Below are 22,864 nucleotides of genomic sequence, written 5' to 3'. Positions count from 1 at the left end.
CGTGCTAAACGTCTCAAAGTCATCTTCATCTTCATCTTATTTTTCCTCTTCATCTTTTACTTCATCCTCCTGCACTACATTCTTGCTTCCCGCGTTCTCTTTGTCCTTCAAACCTGTGCTCAAAACCACTGTGTTTGGATTTGACTTTTGCATATCTCTTCTAAGTTTCTCCATGTTCTGAGGCACGTGATTTTCCTCTAATCGTTGCTTTTCTGCCAGTCTCTTATCAAGATCAGCCCTACACAAAATTCACATCATTAGTGCAGATTGTTGTGATAAATCTCAAATCCAAAACATCAAATGAAGAGAAACAGTCAACTTGTCAAATGAAGAGAAACTAGTGTAACACTAACAATACACAGAACAAAAAAGGTGAACAGAGAGATATGCTCCATTTGTATTAACAAAGATAATTTTCCATGGAATGATGAAAACGCAATTGAAGATTAGTTTTTCCATGATTGACGGAAAACTTTAAGGTATCTGAAAGGAACTCCAAGTGATGTTGAGATGAAGATAGGAAGGACAACTAATTTCCCACAATCTTGGGACGAAATACTTATAAAGGGTGCTAATTTCTTTCCTCCCACTGCCCTATATTTACTCCCAAACCAAGCAATGGAAAATAGGGAATTCCTAAAAACAATATCCCCCAAAACGAATATTCTCAATAACATAACCATCACTTGTCAGTAATCATTAACTTAGGTTTAAGAGGCGCGAGGCGCATCAAGGTGCAAAAGATCCTTTACCTGAGGCGCATAGCGAAGGCAAAGACACGGCCTTTGTATATGTGAAGCGCACTATTTCGCTAAAATGCTCTAAAATCAATTTAAAACATATTTAATACTTAGCACGAAACTCATTATAATAACATAAGGTAAACACTACTTTAGCACATAAAGTCGTATGATAAGTCGATTTAATATAGTCTTGACTTGAGTGGTGAGAAAGCAAGAAAGAAGCGAGAAGGCATTACCTGGGTATCATGTGGGTTTCTTTTACCCTTTTAACAAAGTACAATAATCACAATTTTGCAATTCACGTGAGAGAGAGAAAGAAAAGGGTTATAGGGAAAACAAATGCAAATCGACAATGGAGAAAGACTAACAAGTTGATAAACTCTCAATTAAAAGATGATTATAATGGGCTTTTATCACTTTGGTGACAAAAAGCCTCAAGTTTATCATCAATACAGTTAAGTTGGACCTCTAAATTTCACCTAGGGTTTTAATGAAATTTCAGATCAAGAAGTTTTAAAGAAATTGCAAACCTTAAAATTGGCGGCATAAATTTCAAATCTGGCATACACAAGATGCAAAGGCGCACGGTGTATCAAGTTGATATTCCTAATGCAAAAAAATTCGACATTATTTATGGAACACTATATAATGGGTAAACAACTACTAAAGCGAAAACAATGATTTGGTGTTGTCGCATTATTGTTCGTTAAGAAAATTTCGAAGGTCTGACACCGGCTGAACAAGTGACAACAAATTTTTTAAGTTAAAACATATTTAAAATTAGCAATGCAAGGGGAGGAAAAGAAAAGGCTTCATGGAAAAAATATAACATTTAAATCTTAAATGAATGATATAGAAAATGTTGACTTTGGAGGCTCTTATAGACAACTCCTAAGGAAAGTTCAATCAAATTTAACATGAACATCACCAAAACTATAACAATGCTTCAAAAAATGCAATTTCTTTGGCAGTGTGGGTGACCTTACCCTTGCATTCATAAAGAGGTTTACGATAGATCATTCAACTGTACATAGTGGTTGTTCAATACTTAACAATAAATAAAGTTGTCATGTTTAATGAGTTATATAAATTTGATTCATGACAATCCAAAGTCAGAGAATAATGATTTGTTGACTCCAAAGGGAATTTATATTATATGAAACTTCTTTACCTATTTCACCAGCTTTTTTCATAAATTGTCTATTCGAACTAGCATTACAGTTTGAATCTCCGAAGTAGGCATACGCAGAATATTACAGATAGGTTGAATGAAACGCAAAGTTTCGTAATCACAAATAGCCTTCAAGGACAATGGCTTGATAGATGAAAAGAGTCTTACAGTATCCCGAAGTCATGCTTGACAAGCCGCAGCTGAGCACCAGCAATCATAGATTGCCGTATGAGTTATAAAAGTTATCTCATGCACAGTAGACTTACTTGATTCTAGAAATTAATCTAACCGAAATACTTCATCAAGATCTATATAAATTACAGCATTGGAGCTTAGTTGAAAATTACATTTAGTTTTGACCTTTAGCATTAAAGATGTTAGAGCAAGTGCCAAATCAACCTTCAGTGAAGGTGTTAGCTTGATCACTCAAGCCAATGCATATGATGTTGTGAGTAACACAAGAGTCTTTGATGTTCCACGGTGATGATGCAATGAAGAACATAGGTATGGTGCATAAGGGTGGCATTGGGCAAGGTAAGGGAGGCATTGATCAATGTAAGGGAGTGCTCAATATGGGGTTTAGCTTGTGCCTTGAACGACGCAAGACACGAGAGAAGAGGTGCTCGATCGAGGCAGAACACGAACAACAAGCAGAAGGATACTGAAGTTGCCGCTCGTCCGAGCAGCCCAATGGGCAGTGGCTCGTTCGAGCAGGCTACAGCAGGGGCATATGCGGGTTTTTCCGTGGGCTTTGTCTTTAGGGGTTTGTTTCCTAAGTCTTTTAGGGTTGCTTCTAACTTGTTGTAGGCTATAAAAGGGGGCTTAGAACATCATTAGAAGAGATGAGAAAGAGGCTAATCCATGAGATAAACTAGGGTTTATCTAAACCAATTGAGTTGTCTTCTTCATTGTATTAGTTTATGGGTGATATCCATTGTTGAATGGAATCACTATCTTGAGAGCTTGTTCTCAAGTGTGTGTAGTTTGTCTTTAATGTATTGTTGAGTATATTAATGAAAGTAATCATCTTTTAAGGGGAAGGTATCCTTAGATACCTCATAAACACTTTTGTTAAATTGTCTCTTGTTCTTGTTATGTTTTTCAATCTTCTTCTAATCTTATACTACCATTATTGGGTCCAAGCTATTCTCTTTCAAAAGAAACTAAAACCCCAACTAGAGCTGCTCAGTTTGTAAATCTACAGATGTTGTTCACATTGGGTACACTTCAAATAGTATTCAACTCAACAATTGTGTTCAGATTGCTGACAAGAATGCATCTAAAAAAGCTTTTTCTCAAAATTGGTCAATAAAAATAACCAATCGTAAAACAATTTTAAGGACAATAATATCTATCAAGAAGTTTTCATCCATCATACTTGGCTATAATACCAAACATTTTAAGCTTTACCTCATCAAACTTTATTGCAAACAGATTCAGTGATGTCAATATTCCTCCATTAGGACCTAAGTTGTACTGCTTCATAACTTCCTTGTACTTAACGACATCCATTATGTCAATATTAGCACCAAAAGGAAGGGTGGCAATAAAATCATCAAGGTTTTGTCCAGTCCAAGAACGACTATTCACTGTTTATCAAACGTTCGTCCACAACCATTACTATTGCAGTTGTGTACGTCGGCGACATTATTTTGACCGGGAACAATATGGCTGCGATACAATCTTTGAAGTCCCATTTGCACCGCATCTTCAGTATCAAAGATCTGGGATGGTACTGATTCTCCACTTCATACTAATCCAACTCAATATAGGAGTCTCGTTGGTAAGTTGAATTTCTTTACCCACACTCGTCCGGACCTCTCATTCTCGGTCCAAGCTCTAAGCCAACACATGCAACAACCCACCGAATCTCACTTCAAAGCTTTATATCATACCCTCAACTATATTGCTTCGACTTCCGGCCAAGGCATTTTGTGTTGGGATGAGTTATCCCACATCGATAAATTGAAAATGGTGTGCACACTTTATAAGCTATTAGAGACCTTCCTCCCATTGTCATATGGTTTTGGGATGGTATATATCTCCTTGGCTTATGAAGTGTGTGCACTTGTGTCTCCCGTTAATATGCTGGCATTCACAATAAGTCCAGCCTAATTTAACATGGTATCAGAGCCGATGGTTCGATCAATAATTTAAAAATGGTAGGTTCGAAAAGAATGGCGTTCCTACCCTAATTGATTACTCCCACATGCGAACTTGACGGGGGTTCGCATGTGAGGGTGGGTGTTGGGATGAGTTATCCCACATCGATAAATTGAAAATTGTGTGCACGCTTTATAAGCTATTAGAAACCTTCTTCCCATTGCCATATGGTTTTGGGATGGTATATATCTTCTTGGCTTATGAAATGTGTGCAATTGTGTCCCCCGTTAATATGCTGGCATTCACAATAAGTCCAGCCTAATTTAACATTGCTCAACGGCAATGACACTTTAAAAATCCATGCTTTTAGTGAATCAGACTGGGGAGCCTGTTTGGATACTAGAAAGTCTATTATTGGATACGTTATTTTATTTGGTAATTCCCCAATCAGCCGGAAATCAAAGAAACAAAACACCGTTTCCAAATCCTCCTCCGAAGCTGAAAATCGAGCCATGGCAGCTGTGGCTTCCGGAATAACGTGGCTTGTTCGACTTTTAGCTGAACTTGGGGTGGACAATCTCAAGTCAGTTACATTAGCGTGCGACAACCAATCTACCATCCAAATAGCACAGAATCCGGTTTTTCACCAACGCACCAAACACATAGAAATCGATTGTCATTTTACTAGGGAAAAGGTTATGGAAGGTCTCATACAGTTGCAGTATTTACCGACATCTCAGCAACTTGCTGATATCCTTACGAAGATAGTTCCTGCCACTCATATGCAATACATTCTTCCCAAGCTTGGCATGATTGATACCATGTCAAGCTTGCGGGGGGATGTTGAGAGTGTTGACTAATTCCCTTTGTTATTTGTTTTGTATTATTTTACCTGAGTTAGTTAGAATGGTTAGGTATTGCTATTTTTCCCTTCCGCCTATTCTACTATAAATATGTGGTTCCTCATTCTTTTGTAAATTATCAAAGTATGAATAAGAAGTAAACAGTCTCCTTTGATTCTTCTGCATTAGAGTATCATTGTGTGCCATCTTTTTTGCCTTCCCACATTACTGTTAATCCATCTTCAACATATATTACATACTCCCTTCATTTCATATTAGTTAAACATTAGTTAAACATTAGGAAAAATGATACTATTTATTCATCACTCTTAATTTTTAATTAATTTTTAATCTAAAAGTTAAAACATAGTCAAATGAAATCTTGTTTGATTTGTCTCATTGTAAAGATTATTAATATCAAATTTTTATAATTTTTTTATTATACATAATTAAAGATATTAAGGATTGAATTAGTACATTAGACTACGTGAAAAAGCAAATGTTGCAAGTAAATTGAAAAGGTTCAAGTATATATATGGCACTACAAAAAGTCAATACATCGACTGAAATCTCTGACTAACAATAAACAGTCGAAAATTTTCAACTGAATTTCCAACCAATATCAGTTAGTCAAAAATTCCTATTATCCTTAATTTTCATGTACAAAGTTAATGACCGTATAAATTCTCTCTCTTATATAATCTCTATATGTATTTGCTTGAGCTATCTACTCCGATCTTTAAAATACAAAATACAAACTACTCTAGGATGCTAGCAATGATATCCATGTCAATTAGGACTCTAGCAAATAAGCAAAGAGACATTCTCTGCTCAGTGTGGCTTAAATTGATCAACCTTTGTCCTTCATCCTTGACATCTTACCGATCTTCCCCAAACTTTTTTCTCCAATTAACTTCTGTAGAACTTGACCCCTTTCTCATTAAGTGACATGTTAGGATGCCATTGTTTTACAAATAAATTTTTTCAACATTCCATTTTGAGGAAGGATAGGGGTCTAACAAACGATTGATAATTGATTTGAATGATTGATTTAACCAGTTGATTTATCAACTGCTTTGACAAGCTGATTTTGAATACATTTCAAAGAGCAGTTTCTTCAAAAGTAGTATATTCATAATGACCATCCGTTACCAAACAATATATTAGATGGTTTAATAATCCAACTATCTATTTGTGCCAAAATAGCCTAAAATAGCCCATAATAGCCTAAAATAATCCAATAAACTATTTTATCAAACACCCATTTTTTTTCTATTCAACTAATTTCAATCTTACTAGAATATTTCCTTTTCCATCAAACCCACTTTAGCAATGAAAATTTGAAAAAAATTAAGTTTTTAAAAAAAAAATTAAAATAAACTTAGAAAAATTTCAATTCCTAGAATAAGCGTCTTTGTGCCCGAGCCTTAGGTTAGGATTTATTTGCTGTTACTAACAGCGGATAAAGTCGTGATAAATTTATTTTCTCTTGTTTGATGTTGGTAACAATGAAAAAACTCTAACCTTAGTTCAGACACAGAGACGTTTATTTTAAGAATTAAAATTCTCCGAGGCATTATTTTTGAGAATTATTTTATTAAAAAATTATTTTTTTCTAAAAAAATTGTCCTTCAATTCATGAATCCTGAATTGTTTCCAAATTAGACTTCTAGTCTCCTGTTGGGTTGGTAACAACTTTAAAGGGTGTCATTCTTCTATCCTTTCTGTCTTAATTATTAGATTCACTTGTCAAACCCCATAATTAACTGCCAGAAAATAATCAATTGTTGAACTTCTATGATAGCAACTACATACAACATATAATCCGAGGTTTAAGGATAATATAACAAAGCCATATATAATCTGTTTTCCACTGTTATGTTAGTTGTCATTAAAATTTATCCAAAACTTAATAATTATTTTATGTGAATATATATATTACAAAGTCAAACAAATATGGTAGATGATAAAATAATATTTATTTTAAAAATAAATCAAACATTATCTATCCTTGATGTCAATTATCAATGAGTTGATAACTAGTAGCTTGCACAACATAATATAAAGTCCTATAGAATAATTTAAGGCCTTTAAAATTGAAGAGGTGTGTGCAGCTTGCAAAGAAATTGAAGAGACAAAATGGATGGAAAGGCTATAGTTGCGAGCATAATTGTTGGAATTTTGGGGTTGTATTCTACTGTTGTGGGTCTCATTTTCGTGCTCATGCCTCCTGAGACTCAGGTAAGTTTCTCAAAACATTCTTTCCAAGTCCCAACCTTAATTAGATCTGATTATCAATGTATAATTAGGGTGTATGGCTAGCGCACTCTATTGTATTCTTCTTCGGTTGGAGCGGATATAGATATGAATTTGCTGGATGGCGGGTGGATATACGTATAAAAAGTATTACCCGTTCTGGATAGTGGGTAACTCGTTGGTGTGAGGTCGAACCCGCCTTTTACTGACTCAACCCATATCCACCACGCCTCACCTCTTACTTCCTCCGTTTTGTGTCGAGATAATTAAACAGGATCTTATTTGATTATGATTTAGCATATAAATAGGAGTAAAATACAAATTAAAATAATTGATAAATAGTGTTAAAAAATATGCGTATAGATTGAGACGGAGGAGTAATAATTTTAAGAATACTATTTTTTCAAAATTGATATAGTAAAGATTTTTTTTTAGCTGTGGATAAAATCTTATCAAAACCAAGAATTTTAATTTGATTTTTAAGAAATGATGATTGTGTGGGATACATACCGATCGGGGTATTAAGTGAGATTTATTCTTAGGTAAAGTTAAATTTTAGTCACTTAATTTTGAATCTTCATTTTCAATTTTGATCAATTTAATTTGGGTGATCAATTCAATGGATAAGAGGTTTTTTAAAAAAATCTCTAATCATTTTTTTTTTCAAATAATCATAAAAAGTAACTTATTTGTTTGTAGTAAATTTTTCTTGTATAAAACCATGATATTACATTTAGGGCTTTAGCAATAAAATTTAAACTCAAAACAAAATTAGCCAAAAATATATTGGGTTTTGACTTAAAAACAACAATGTAAAATTGAAAAAATTAACAAAAGTGAGAAATATATCAAATTGTTGGGTTTGAGTTATAGTCGAGTTTGATACATTTTTTCTAATATTTTTTTGGTCAGATTATATTTAATCAGATGACAAATTAAAATTTTCGGGTTACAATCCACCGGTTTTCTGTCAAGTCTCAGCAGGTCAATTTCGATTAGCATCATAAATTGAGAGTTTGAGAGGTCCATATATAAAATATTTTAGGGCTCTAACTTCTAAACATTAACCATTAGCTTAATCTTTTTATTAAGATAGTCACTTGATATGATATCAGAATTCTACACTTGCAAATATGCAAATAATTTAAATTAATTACTTACTCTGTACGTCCCTTTGAGTTTAGAACTTAAAACTTAAATATGTGAAAGTTTTTTGAGTCTTAGGGTGCAAATTCAAATAGATAGAGGGAGTATTATGTAACTAAACAATTATTACTCGATCAAGGATGAAGACCAAAATACTTATCCTTTATGTGATCCTTTATTATTTGATGTTTTGGCAGGGTCGTCATCTGTATAAGTTTAGGTGCACAAACGAATTGTGTGTAGTCTATGAGTGTTTATACTTCAGAAGTCCAGCGTTTTATATGGGGGCTGCTGCAGTAGCAAGTCTCATAATTGCACTCATTTTGATTAGCATTTCTGCGGACTGTGGTTGCGGTAGAGCAAATCGTTCATCTTCCTGTACTAGAGCATTAGCAATTCTTGCCTTTGTTTTCTGTTGGTACGTTTTCTAGTCTTACGCAGAGATGGGCATTTGAATTATCGACTCAAATATGTTATATTACTTAGTCAGCACGTGATTTGAATTTACTTTAGATCGATAAATACTTATTTAGTCAAGTTGATTCAGACATAATTTTACATATAGAATAACACTATGTTTAGATGACAAATAAGGAGAGTCTTAGAGTTTGATCCAAATAAACCAAGAAAGATCAAAAAAGAAAATGCAAAATAATGAAGAAAATCCTAATTTTAATGAGATATTAGACTATAAAACTCCACCTTTAACAATTAAATGAATATTATTGCTTCTTAGAGTAATGATTACAATTTCTTATCTACTCTATACAAGAACCCCCCTTAAAATTGTTCAAGATGAGAGGAGAAAAAGTACTCCAAAGCCTCTCACTGAAACCCTAAGAATTTGATTGTGGCTCTCAACTCATTTTCCAATTGTTATACAACAAATGATCTTACATTAAATGTATAAGAGATATACTAGAGCCTTATATAGGCTTTAGAACCAGGAGAGGAGATAAATGGATGCCCACGAATTGATTTGAAAACTATCGCGTAAAACATAATACCCCGAACTTTCGCTCGACCAGGTTGAACGATATTAGTGAGGTTGGGCGGGGGTCGAGCGAGAGATCAAAATGTAGACAAAAGCTTCTACTCTCTTACTCGACCAGGTCGAGCAACCAAGCAAGGTCGAGCCTGGGTCGAGCGGACATCAGGTACCAAAACAGAACCCATATATATCATCCTATGCGTACATTGGGCTTTATTGAGTCACCATATTTAACAGAGAGAAAAGAAAAAGGAAGGAAAAAGAAGGGGATGGGTACGAAGTAAGAATGTATCTTGTTTATTTAAAAGAGAGAAATAAAAAGGGATTAATATAAAACTATATGTGTTTTCCCTCCAATCTTTCCACTTACACTAGGTTTAGATAGAGTGAAATAGGGGAAAGGAAGCCGGAGAATTTGTAAGGATTAAGGATGGATAATCCCTTGTTTGAATAACAAATTAAAAGGTGAGAGATTTGGAATGGCGGAATTTGGAGGAAACCATGAATAAATTTTGTTAATTGTAAACAAATAAAACTCTCATTTTTATTCATTTTCTCTCTTCTCTTCTAAACAAATAAAATGCATTCTTCTTCCCTTCCTCTTCTCTATCCCTTCCCCTTTCCTTTCTTTTCTTGTATTTTGCTATCTAGTAATAGTGTTAAAGAGAGATTGTGAATTATTAACAAGATTTGTCTATATTTTTTTACAAATTCCTTTCTCTTAAAATTCCTTCCTTCCTTTTTATTATCTAAATACAGATTTTCTATCTTTTTAAAACTTTTAATTTCTCTCTTTTTATTTCTTTACATCCAAAATAGTGCACAACCAACAAAAAATACTCTAAAGTCATAAAGCAAATTGTTAGAACGGCTACCTATAGCCCATATATTATCATCCCTTATCTATGCTAAATTGAATATTTCTAATAATATAATTATTGTCAAAATATATAAATCTATTTTATTAGCTTGAGTTATACCCTATCATTTTTTCTTTTTATAGTTGTTGACTTTTGCTCTATTAAACCTGTAATTAATTTTTATTGATTATGACAAATTTTTAATTAAGATTGTCTCTTCATGAGACCCAATTTTAATTAATTTAATAAAAAAATAGTTTTAATTTATTTAAAAAAAATAAAGAAAAGAAACGGTTAAAATCAAAAATAATGGAAAGTGAAAACTTGTTTAATTATAAAGAGTGAAACCGTCACTTCTTTGTTCTTGTTTGAACATATCTGCAACCTTTTCTTCTTAAGCAAAACCTTCTTACTAGCTTGTTCTTCCTCATCTCCCCTTAATCTACTAATCTTATGTTTCTTATTGTTCTTCTTATCTTTATCAATTTCAACATTTTTCGTTTGGTCTCCTATTAATTTATTCATCACTTTAAGACTATAGTTCATCATATTAAGATTATCACGTCCAACTTTGAAATAAGTACTTATAAGCTGCAGGTACATACTCATTTTAACAATATAAGTCATTACTTTAAGGTGATAGTTCATCACTTAAAGGCTATAAGTAATCATTTTAAGGTCACACATACAACCTTAAAATAAATATCTAAAAGTAGTTGATAATCACTTTAATAATGTACGTCGTGACTTTAAGGTGATAAGTCAATCACATTAATGCAACAAGTAATCACTTTAAGGTGATCACATACGACCTTAAAATGAGTACTTAAAAATAGTACGTAATTAATTTAATAATGTAAGTCATCTTTTTAAGGTCACTTTAAGGGTTATAAGTAATCACTTAAAGGTTATCTCATACAATCATAAAATGAGTATTTATAAACATTGTGTAATTAATTTAACAATATAAGTCATCACTTTAAGTTGATAAGTCATCACTTTAAGGATATAAGTTTAGTGATAGAGTTTAATTTTGTTTGATTGTGTTTAATTTTGCTTGTAAAGGCTATTAATGGGGTCAGATTTTCAAATGCTAGTTCAATGGAATTAAGTTTATTGTACATACAATTTGATCTTATATTCTTGTATAAAAGTAGCAATTAACAATTTATTTTCTGTACAAAAAATTAATTAAAAAAGATCATGGCAGTTATTTAGCCACTTTCTATACACATGCAGCAATTATGTGAATTATTCAATTTTTTTGAGATAAATATTTTGGGCTGTTTGTATGGGCCCGTTTTAAGGTGCATTAGAGTATATAACATATTTTGGAGCCTCAATCATCAGCTAAAACTTTTAGTTGAGTTAATTCCTTAACAAAGTGATGAGACGGTCTCATACAAGAGTTGCTAATTTAAATCTCGTAACAATTTATAAAGACGAATTTGCTTAACAGTTTTTAAAAGTCGTGGTTGCGTAAGAATAATTATTTCAAAAAAATTTACTATGTTAAGATGAATGCAGCATTTTGCTACATACTGTGAATAATAAGTTCAATATAAGATCAGCTTAAGAGTATTTAGATAGTATTGCAAATAATAAATTGTTTTGCAGGTTGAAATGTCTGGCAGCAATTATCTTATTTCTACTTGCTGGAGTCACACATTATGGTGTAGACATCTCTAAGGTTGTGTACTTTCATTTATAATATTACGTACATATCTTTTATCTAAGGTTTTCCTATCTCATGCATATTCAAAATATTCTCCTTTCAAAAATAAAATAAAATCTCTAAATTTAAATTCGATCACTTGGTTTCAACACCACACTATTTTAGTGTATACCAATTTATAGCAACAAATATTTCCTAATGATTATACTTGATTGTACTTATCAAGTAAAAATACTCATTATTTCAATAAGTTTTTAAAATGCGTACTAAAATAGGATGGATCAAGTCCATAAAAGACTTTTTTAACAAACAGTCGGTCTCTTGAGAGACCATCTCTCTGAAAGACGTCTCTCAGGCCAAGCCCAATAAAACTTAATGCCTACTTACATAATCCTTAATGCGTATTTACATCATTCTTAATGCCAAGAATAATCCAACATTTTCATTATTTTCCTACAATAATTCGACCTATTAATTACTCATGAATAATCCCAACTTTAAAGGGTATTTTCATAGAGTAATCCCGGTAACCCGATGACTTGTTATAGCAAGTTTTATTTTTTAAAAAAAATATATTAAAATAAAATCTAGAAAAAATGTGAAAAAAATATTTAAAAAATTTCTGATTTTTTTAATTATTCATAAATTTTTATGTAATTTTTTTAAATTTTTCTCTAATTTTACATTAATTTTCAATTTACTTTTTTTTGGTGAATTACTTATTATAGCAGGTTTTCGGGTTACCCAAGCTTACTCTAGGCAAATACCATTAAAGTTGGGATTGTTTATAGTTAATTAATAGGTGAGATTATTGTAAGAAAATCATGAAAAAGTTAAATTATTCTTGATAATTTTTCCTATTTTTATGATTATAGTGCAGGCTAAGTAAAGAAGAAGATTAAGGGATATCGAACCCAAAACCTAATAGCCTGAGTTTTTTTTTTTTATTAATTTAAATTTTATAGTTGCCCTTTACCATGTAAAAAAAACTATCCACAAGAGTCTGTCAAATATAGAAAACGGCTTTGAGGACAAATTAAATCTATAATAATTGTTATATCATTGTGTAGATAATTATATTCATCATTAAATAATAATGTATATATAATCTAATGAAATGGAACTTAATATTATAGATAGCAAAAGGTTCATCTTTGAGTGATGCAATATTGTGGACATACTACAAGAGGTGCTACAGGGTAAAGAAAGGAGTATACGGTGCAGCCGCAGCATTATCCTTCATTGGTATAGCCCTTGGAATCATAAGTTACATAGCTTTAGTTGCTGATCATAAAAGAGTAAGACGACCAAGAAGGGAGACTACAACTGCCACAGCAACATTCACCTCTATGCAGCTTCGTGACTACACATTTCCAACTCCCAATTAACTCAATTTGAGTCTTATTTGCATCATTTATTCAAGCTTTATGTTTGAGTTGATAAAAATGTTATCATTTTCATCCTTCGCTTGGTTGTATACTGAGGAGTTTCTGAGCATGTTCAATATGTACAACTGCACTGTGCCTCAAAAAATATGTCAATTTTATAGATATAAAGTTGTTTGAAAATTATCATAGTTTTAAAATTGCACAGGGCCTTTAAAGAATATGTCAATTTTATATGTACTAATGTACTCATGCTATATCCAGTTTTTTTCACGTCTTATTTGATGTTCCCATAAGAAATATTTACGTAAATTAAGAAAAATTTAATTTTATAGATAATAGAACATAGAAATATTATTTTATTAAATAATAAAGTTAATGTTGAAAATTTTTTATAGTATATATAGTTACTAAATTAACATTCGTACATTACTCATAATACATTTACGGCCCGTTTGGTACATGGTATTAGAGGGCGGTAATGGTAATAAAATTAAGTAATAAAAAATTTGGTTGTTTGGATGCCTTCAATGGTAATGGATGGTAATAAAATAAGGTAATAAAATTACCAAAAAGGGCCATTTTTATTACCATCAAACAACCTGGTATTAGGCTGTAATGGTAATGAAGTATTACTGTGGTAATAAAATAAGGTAATGTTGTTTCGAGCTGAAGAAAAAAAATAATGAAGAAAAAAAAGGTAATGTATGTAATTATCCAAAAAAATATTATTATTAAAAAAAGAATCATTAGATAGAATAATTTAGATACAATAATGCTTTTAGATACAAATATATAATAATAAAACTAAGAGTCATTACCATTTTTTATTACTAACAAACAAATGCAATCAATGGAATATTATCTTTCATTACCATTCTTTAGTCATGCACACCATACAAAAGAATCTTCATTACCAATTCTCATATCCATTCCTTCATTACTATTGCCATTACAACATTTCATTCCCATTACTTCATTACCATCAACCAAACGGGCCGTTAGTTTTCTTCACCTGCTATAAGCTATCTAGCTAGTACTTCGTTTTTAGTTGATACTTTCATAAGAAATGTTTTTATTTGATGCTTTCATAAGAAATATTTACATAAAATTTAAGAAAAGTTAAAATTTTTAGTTAATTAAATATTATTTTATTAAATAATAAAGTTAATGTAGAAAAGTGGGGCTCTAAACATTAAAAAAATATAAAATAAAGTTGGTGGAAAACTTATAAGGACAACAAACATTAAAAATGTTAAAAGTACTAAGAAACATGTGCGAACCATAAGCATTTTAAAAATGTTAAAATAAAGTTGGTGTAAAATATTTGGAGATCATAAGTATTAAAAAGTTAAAATTAGGATAACTAAGGGTAATTATGTCTAAAAATATAATATGAATAGAAATATTTTTTAGATGAACAATAAATAGAACCGCCTAAAAACAATAAAAATTAAACAGAAACGGTACTATCAATTTTATTTTTTTGCCAACTTGGAGATTACTATTGAATAAAATATAATCATGATGATATTGTTTTATTTATATCAAAATGATGTTGTAAGTCGGCCACAAATTTAGACTACACTCAACCATCTCATTTTGGCACAAATTTAATGGAATATGTTATATTTGAGCCTCATTATCAGAAGTACGAACCTTTTTATTGTAATTTTACATTCATCGATTGTGTCTCTACGTGGTAGTGGTATATTATTTCTTCGTAAGAAATATAACATTTCGAGTATTCTAGAATACAATGGTCACAACTATAGCCGCACACCATGATCCATAAAAATACCTCTTAGCCATGTAGAGCCTCTTTAATGCCCTTTATAGCTATCACATTGCTTCTACACAAATTCTTGTGAGAGACGGTCTCTTAGGGGCCATCTCGAATTGAGTCGGTCCATTTTATATTTTTTAAAATATTGTAAGTAGGCATTAAGAATAATATAAGTAGACATTTAAGATATTGAAAGTATGCATTAAGAATACAGTAAGAATTAAGAATAATGTAAATAGACATTAAAAACATGATAAATAGGCATTAATCTTTAATGATTTAGGCTGAGATACGTCTCTCTAAGAGACTAACAGTTACTTCTAATGTAAAAAAATAAAAAAAGAAACTTTAATTTAGACCAAAGAGAGATCTTCCACAAACTTATTGGGTCACAAACAATTATCTCAAAAATCACCTTCCCAAAAAAAAACCAAAATGTAAAAACTCCCCTTATATCCCTTGCATTCTTTATGTCCATCCCATCTATTTATTTCTTTCAACCGTGTAATTTTGGATGCACGATGTATATCCATCTTCTAAAACAAAGACAAAACAAATTAGAATTTAGGACTGTTAAGTCTATCTAAGTTGTTGATATGATCAATATGCTCATATTCTAACAAAAGAGGGAGGACAAGAAAATGGAGAAAAAACTAAGGAAATAGAACTAGTCAAATATCTTGATAGACTTCTAGCCCTAATATAGAGTTTTTAATTTCCAATTTTTTTTTATTGAATAATTGCTTTCTTTTATCAGCTCATCTTACATGAGACTGTTTTATTATGAGACGAATTCATATAAGTAAGTCCATTTCTCTAAGTGATCACTTTGAAATTATAAGTGATCACTTTAAGGTTATAAGGGATACCTTTAATACTATAAAAAGTCTATCACTTTAAAAATAAATGTACATTGGGTCAACCCAATTAAAATCATCTCACCGTGAAACCGTCACATATGAGAATTTGAGTTCTTATTTTATTAAATAATATAAATAGAAGTCGTTAACATGAGCAATATAAGTAAGTATTTCAACTTTCAAAATTCAAAGTAGATATAAATTGATTGTAGGTTTCTTAAGAGTATAAGTTGACATTTTAACATATTAAAATGTGGTTTATAATTACCACTAGATAATTTTTCAACATTGGATGTGAAAATTAATTAGTATAAGTAGATAATTTATCATTCAAAGTAGAGATTTTAAGAACATAGATTGGCGTTTTAATAGATCAATAAGTGCTTAAATTATTAATCTTAGATATCATTTCAAACAGTAGATGTAAGAGTGCATTAACATTAGTATGTATTTTTATCTTCTAAAGTAGGTGTTTTAAGAGCATAAGTTGTCATTTAATAATAAACCAATATGTGAATTAAAATCATTCACCATGAATATAACAAATTAGTATAAAAATTCATGCGTGTACGGAGTTTTTAAATTAAAATATATAAAAGTTATAATTTCAAAATAAAAATGTAAGTATAAATTCTATCTATCAAGTTTAATTTTTTTCATCAAAATGTAATAATTTTTACAAAAATTAAATGATATTTGGAGGAAAGAGAAATTGATGCGAGCAATAATGCAAGTGTCAGTAACAATTCATTTTAAATAAGCAATAAATTTTTTTTTAATAATAATTACAATTTAAAAGATTTAAAACACCTCTTTATATGCAACATTCGGTGTAGTCACAAATTTCTTCATTCTTATCACATATTAATTATCTTTAACAAATGTAAAAATTACTTAAGTATTTATAGTGGATAATAAGACTTAATTTTCATCCTACATTTATTTATATATAGTCCATACAATTTTAAATTTTGAAATAAATTACTACTCTTAATTCTTTTTTTATCATATACTACTCTTAGTCTTTTTTTAATTACACAAAAAGAGAGCTAATTTAGACTCATCTAAAAACTTTACTGAAAAAATTCTACTTACTCTAATTAAAGACAAAACTTATTTATCAAACCATACTATCTATTTATAATATATCTATTTATTTTTAGTATTTGCATCAAATCCTTTGATAGCAAATTGCTGAGGACAAGGACAAAGAGCATCCTATTGACAGTAGTATAAGTGTGTTTTAAAAGCAAGCTAAAAAAGTGCAAAACCCAGATTGTGCCTTCACTTTCATTTCTATTGTTCCTTTTCATAAACGATATCGAATAAAATCCAATCACGGGAAGACTGTGACTAAGGAATAGAGAGACAAATTTAAAGGTAGAACAACAATCAAAGAAAACAGCAAAAAGTGATCAGGATGGAGAAGAAGTCTCTAATAATCTGTGTAGTTGTGGGTTTTTTAGGGCTTGTTGCTGCTGTTCTGGGTTTTGCTGCTGAAGGTAAAAGAATCAAGGTATAAAATTAAATTTAATATCTTTGCTGTTGATAATTCTGTGAGAAATTGAAAAATGGTGGCTAATTTGAATAAATTAAACATACCCAGTTTGTTTAATCTCTCCTTAAGGCTGTTTTAATTTATAAATTATTGATTTAACAGATTTTTATTACATGGGTATGATTAAATTGATTATTTGTTTGAGAATCTCCTTGTTCAATTTATATTTTGTTAAAATTGCCAACCACTCACCATTAGACATGTCTGAGTATTTGCAATAATGTTTATTTATAGGAATTTTTGTTATAATTGGTTGTTTGTCTGAGTTTTGTGTTAGTATACTTTCTGCAAAACTGGTTTTAACGTGTTTTAATTTCAGTTTTTGGCTGTTGATATGCTGTAGGAAATTTAGGGTAATATAATTGAACCTATTGAAACATAATTCGCTAGTTAGTTCGTCTTTGAATTCGCGATTCACGCAAAATGGTCCAAAAATAGCCTAAAATCGACCATAATTTGTTTTTTTTTTTTTTTTTTTTTGCAATTTGTATGGCAATAAGTGAATCATGTGACATTGATCCTGTGACCTCTTGCTTGAGCTGTATGGTTAGTAAGTTGATATGGTGACCTTTTGCACCAAGTTGGGGCTGAACTTCAGCCTAAAATAGCCTTCTGTTGGTGTGTTGGCTTGCTGCACATTATGCCTTGTAGCTTGTGCATCCATGTGCATGCTTTCAGTCCCATGCTCTTCATTTCTGTTGGTGTTGTTGCCAGCTTCAAGGCTTGAAGTTTCAGTGGCAGACTGATCATGCTCTTAGTCTAGTGCTGAACCAATCACACATGGTTCACCTTTTCACTGTATTCCCTGTTGATACTAATGTATTATAGATGAATATTTATGAAGTCTATTTTTAAGTTCAACCAGCAATAACAATTTGGTCACTTGGAATTTCTAATTAGTGATGAAGCTTTATTAGCTTGTACGATCCATTTAGTGTGTCTTGGGATGGAAGGAAATTGAGGGAAAGGAAGGGAGGGATTTATAGGGATGAAAAATTCCTTGTTTGTGAACAAAATGGGAGAAAAGGGGTTTGGAGGGATTACATTGATACTTTTTTAAAGATATCAATACCTCTACTAGTTAGAAAGATTTCAAGGGAAAACTCTCATCTTTTTTTATTTTCCTTTCCTTCCTCCCTAAACAAATAAGAGCTACTTCCCTTTCATTTCCCTTCTCTTCCTTTCCTTTCTCTCCCTCTTCCCTTCCTTTCTTTTCTTTCCAAAATTGTTATCCATTCATAATGTTAGGGGATGATTTTCCTACTGTTAGAATGATTTACTATATTTATTTTTGGGGTTAGAATATAGATTTGGAGATTTATTTTTGGCTGAGATTATTTGCCTTGTCAGGTGTTATGATTATCAGCAAATATCCAAAGGTAAAAAACATGATTTTACTTCTTATGGCCCGTTTGGGAGTTGACGGGATGCATTTCTTGAAAATTACACTACCAATCATTTTCATTACCATCATTTAACACCAATAAGCAAATGGGCTGTTAGAAGTTTAAACATTGTTTATGTTGGCTTTCTGGTTCGATATGAGGAGTTTTTTTGGTTTACTAATACGCATCGTGGAAGTTTGAACTTCATGTATTCAACCGTACAAAATTTGCGTATTTTTGTGAAGTGTTTGTGTACTAACCATGCAGTATGTGTGTTATTCATGCGTGAAACTAAGTTATGAAGCATAATATCGGCTGCATCACCCCATTGTAAAAGTTTTTGAGGTTACTTTGACCGCTTTATGGGCTGCGACAATCGCCAAAATCATCCGCATTGACAGAAAAAGGTGGTCATTACAGCAACCGCATTTGCATCAGCATATGAGATTTTGCACTATTAACTCGTTGCTTTTAGGAAATTAATTGTTGGAATCAAGATTAAAGATACTTTTGAGTTTTGACTAATTAGGAATAGACTTGCATACTTCTGGATCTATTCGAATCTTATATAATGGTTGTTGCCAAACATGATAATATGCAAAGATTGCTAGTACTTTTGCAGCAGAACGTTTCTTTGGGATGCTCACTATTACCTCCTTTTTACCTGTTGCAGGCATCCCAAGTTAGGGAGATACAACCTGGTCTATGTTCTTACCCCAGGAGTCCATCTTATGCACTTGGAGTAACTGCAGCACTTTCGCTACTGGTTGCCCAAATTGTTATTAATGTTGCTAGCGGTTGTATCTGTTGCCGAAAAAATCCGTATACTTCAACTACTCATTGGACTCTTGCCCTTGTTTGCTTTATTATATCTTGGTACACTTTCTCAAATCTCAACTTTTTAAGTATAAGTTTATGGTCTCTGATTTTCGTCTTATTAAATCATTTGGGTTTTTTTATTTATCTGAAACTGCAAAATGTTTGCAACCGGGTCAATCAAGACAAACTATCGGTTATTACACGGGAAAATGTTACATACATCCGACCTCCCAAACCCTACGCTGCACAAGAGCCACTTAAATATGAATTGTTGATTTTCATTGTGAGAGGGTTGAAATTGGAAGTGAATTAAATGGTACTTGGAACATGAATTTTGGTTTGCAGCCGAATTTATGGCACATAGAAGAAAGACTTTAGCGTTCTACTCTTTCTTGAAGCAGATAAAACCTTCATATTTCTTGTTTTAATTATCTATTAGCCCAGGTGCTAGAAATACTCTAGTTAATTTTCAAGTATTGATGTTATAATTTAGATACTACTCCTCTCTCTCCTTGATTTTGCTGCATATACTATTTTAGTCCGCCCCACACGGTTTACATTACCTTTTCTGGACATGATCCCACGTACAATACCTCACTAAAACCTACAATCCATTTTTCTTTCCTATACAAAAACCTATAAATAATGCACTTAAAGACATGACCCCAATCCATTAAGTACCTTTTTTCCCTTTTTCTTGGTTTGTGTGTAAACTGCGTAACACGCGGATTGCTGCTCCGGTCTCCGGTTGGAAGCGTCCATACTGAAACCATTTGGAAACGCGACTTGAATCGTCGATGAGGGCGATTCGGTTTTCCAGCAACCTTTTAGAAGTTAGCATCAATGGATATTTTAGGATTGCCGGTCCTTTTCTCTTGCTCCTGATTCGTTTCCCTTCCTCCACCTGATTTTTTATGGTTTCCTCCTCTTTTTCTGTTCCTCTTTCTAATTTTTATAGCCCATTTTCATTTCTACCAGCAAAGTCTTTCTTTTCTTTTTTTATTCTTTTTTATCATTTCTTTTTATACTTTTTTTTATTCTACTATTTTAAGATGTAACAAAATATAATACAGACTAATATTGTACCTACGTTTCCTAACATTCCGGAAACTCAAAATTAACGTCTCTCAGTTCCGTTTCCTTTTCTTATATTGGATTGAATTTCATTTAAACATTGGTATAAACCCCTTAAGGCCTTGAGTAGCAAACTCGGGAGGACAGAGTAGTATACTGTAGACATAACCGTCATTCAGTAAAATGATCATGAACTTACTACCACTTTTGATCTTGAAAATGGTCTTAGAAAGTTGATATGGCAAGAGACTATCATGTTTGAATACTATTTTTTTGATTGCTGTATGGTTGCAAATTGTAAATTTTACTGGTCAGATTGTGTAGCTCATTCTTATTTATTTGTGAATCACACAGGTTTACATTTGTCGTAGCATTTCTCCTACTGCTCGGTGGTGCAGCCCTGAACGATGAACATGGTGTAGAGAACGAGTACTTTAGCTACTACTACTGTTACGTTGTCAAGCCTGGCGTCTTCGCCGTGGCTGCTATTCTATGTCTTGCTAGTGTCACTCTCGGCATCTTATATTACCTCACAATTTCATCCGGCAAGGACAATTTTTTCGGAAACACTATTGCTCCTAATCAAAGCGGCATTGCCATGGGACAAGCTCAGGTCCCTCCTACCTCTCAAGACCCGGTATTTGTGCATGAAGATACATATGTACGACGACAATTCACCTAAACGGCTTATGTATGATAGCAGTTTTTTCTTCCGGATCAGTCAGTCGTCTTTTGACAAACTGAATATTCAGTGAGAAAGGAGCATGAACAAGTTTTTAGGCTGGTATGTATTCCTCCACACACCCAAGAAAGAAAAAGATTATGGCAAGAGTAAGAAACTTTTAGCGTGTAAATATATTTTGGGGATTATATATAATTGTTGAACTCCCTCTTTACGGCACTTCTAGCTGTTTGGATATTCGAAGATTAAATTAGCTTAGATGGACCATTACTCATTAATCATTGCAAATCTTTTTTTCTTCGGAATATAATCATAACACTATGAGACGGTCTCACCGTGAGATGTGACCCAAATTTGGGTTAAATAACCCAATAATAGAAATTTTAGCTTATGAGTTTCTTGTTTTGAGATCGTCTTACCATGAGACGGTCTCATACGAAACGGACTTCATCGTAATTATTGAGAATAATTAAGCTAGACACATTTCATTGACTCTTGTACTAGTGTTACTAATAAAGAGTTTTAATAGGTAAATAATCGTGATTTACATCAATTGTAAATTACTAGTATGTGGCACTATGTTATAGGTTCATTATTTTTATAATTTTGTTTTTTTACTTGATTATTTAATTTTTTTTATTTTTGTTTGATTATTTACAAATAACGGTTATTGATTAATATTTTCTATACTAATATTTATATCTGATTCTTAAATGTCGTCCTCTTTTTTTAATGTAAATATAAAAAGTCCTTGGAATTTACTTTTAATAATAAAATTAAGAAATATTATCATTAGACTAAAATCATTAATAATAATTAAATTAATAAAACAAAAATTAATTTAAAACAGAAAAAAATTTTTTTAAAAAAATGGACCTTGTAGCTCAAAATTTGCGATGGGCCTAGGTCGATTCCCAAAAAATATGGGACTAGTTCTAGTTACCCGTGTACTAAATATTACAACAAATGTTAAACGGACGTCATTTTTTGTCTAATTGTTGGATGAGACATATAATATATTGTTGAAAAGCTCTTAAAGTGAACATGTATCAAATTTCAGCTCAAAACTTTTGCGTTAAACACTTTTCTACTATTTTGATCCTCTTATTTGTAAAACATTTTCATCCAAGCTAAAATACCCTTGATAAACTCCATTATCATTAAAACCATAAGAATGCGTAATACAATTAAAACCACTTAAAATCTACATGAATAACTAAAATAAGTAAAGTTTCAGGTTATGTTACAAATTGCGACATCAAGGCTTATTCAATCTTGAGACCAAATCAAGTTAGAGCTTAAGATATCAAGGTATAAACGTAAATGGGAGTATTTCTTTCGTCTTTTTATGTTTGTAACATAATAGTATTTTGTTAGTTATATGGCGCAAAATTAAAGGGACAAATGGAATATTAATAATAGTAATACTAAAGGAAGCAACTTCTCTTATTTAAAGGAGGATGAATTGTAATTTTACATTTTAAGCATGTTCATACATAAAAGAAAGTTACACCTATCAACCTAATAC

At 31.6% G+C, this 22,864-nt stretch overlaps 1 protein-coding gene across 1 annotated transcript; it reads left to right on the top strand.

The window, feature by feature from the left end:
* Positions 1-17,202: 17,202 nt before the first annotated feature.
* Positions 17,203-21,938, top strand: LOC130825281 (protein VASCULATURE COMPLEXITY AND CONNECTIVITY). Its single transcript, XM_057690423.1, has 3 exons — positions 17,203-17,334; positions 19,435-19,637; positions 21,009-21,938. The coding sequence occupies exons 1-3, from the start codon at positions 17,239-17,241 to the stop codon at positions 21,334-21,336; spliced, it is 627 nt and encodes a 208-aa protein (XP_057546406.1). The 5' UTR covers positions 17,203-17,238; the 3' UTR covers positions 21,337-21,938.
* Positions 21,939-22,864: the final 926 nt, after the last annotated feature.

This window comes from Amaranthus tricolor, chromosome 10, assembly GCF_026212465.1.
Source record: "Amaranthus tricolor cultivar Red isolate AtriRed21 chromosome 10, ASM2621246v1, whole genome shotgun sequence".
NCBI lineage: Eukaryota > Viridiplantae > Streptophyta > Magnoliopsida > Caryophyllales > Amaranthaceae > Amaranthus > Amaranthus tricolor.
Note: the sequence above shows the minus strand (reverse complement) of the source record. Positions and strands in the feature narration are given on the sequence as shown.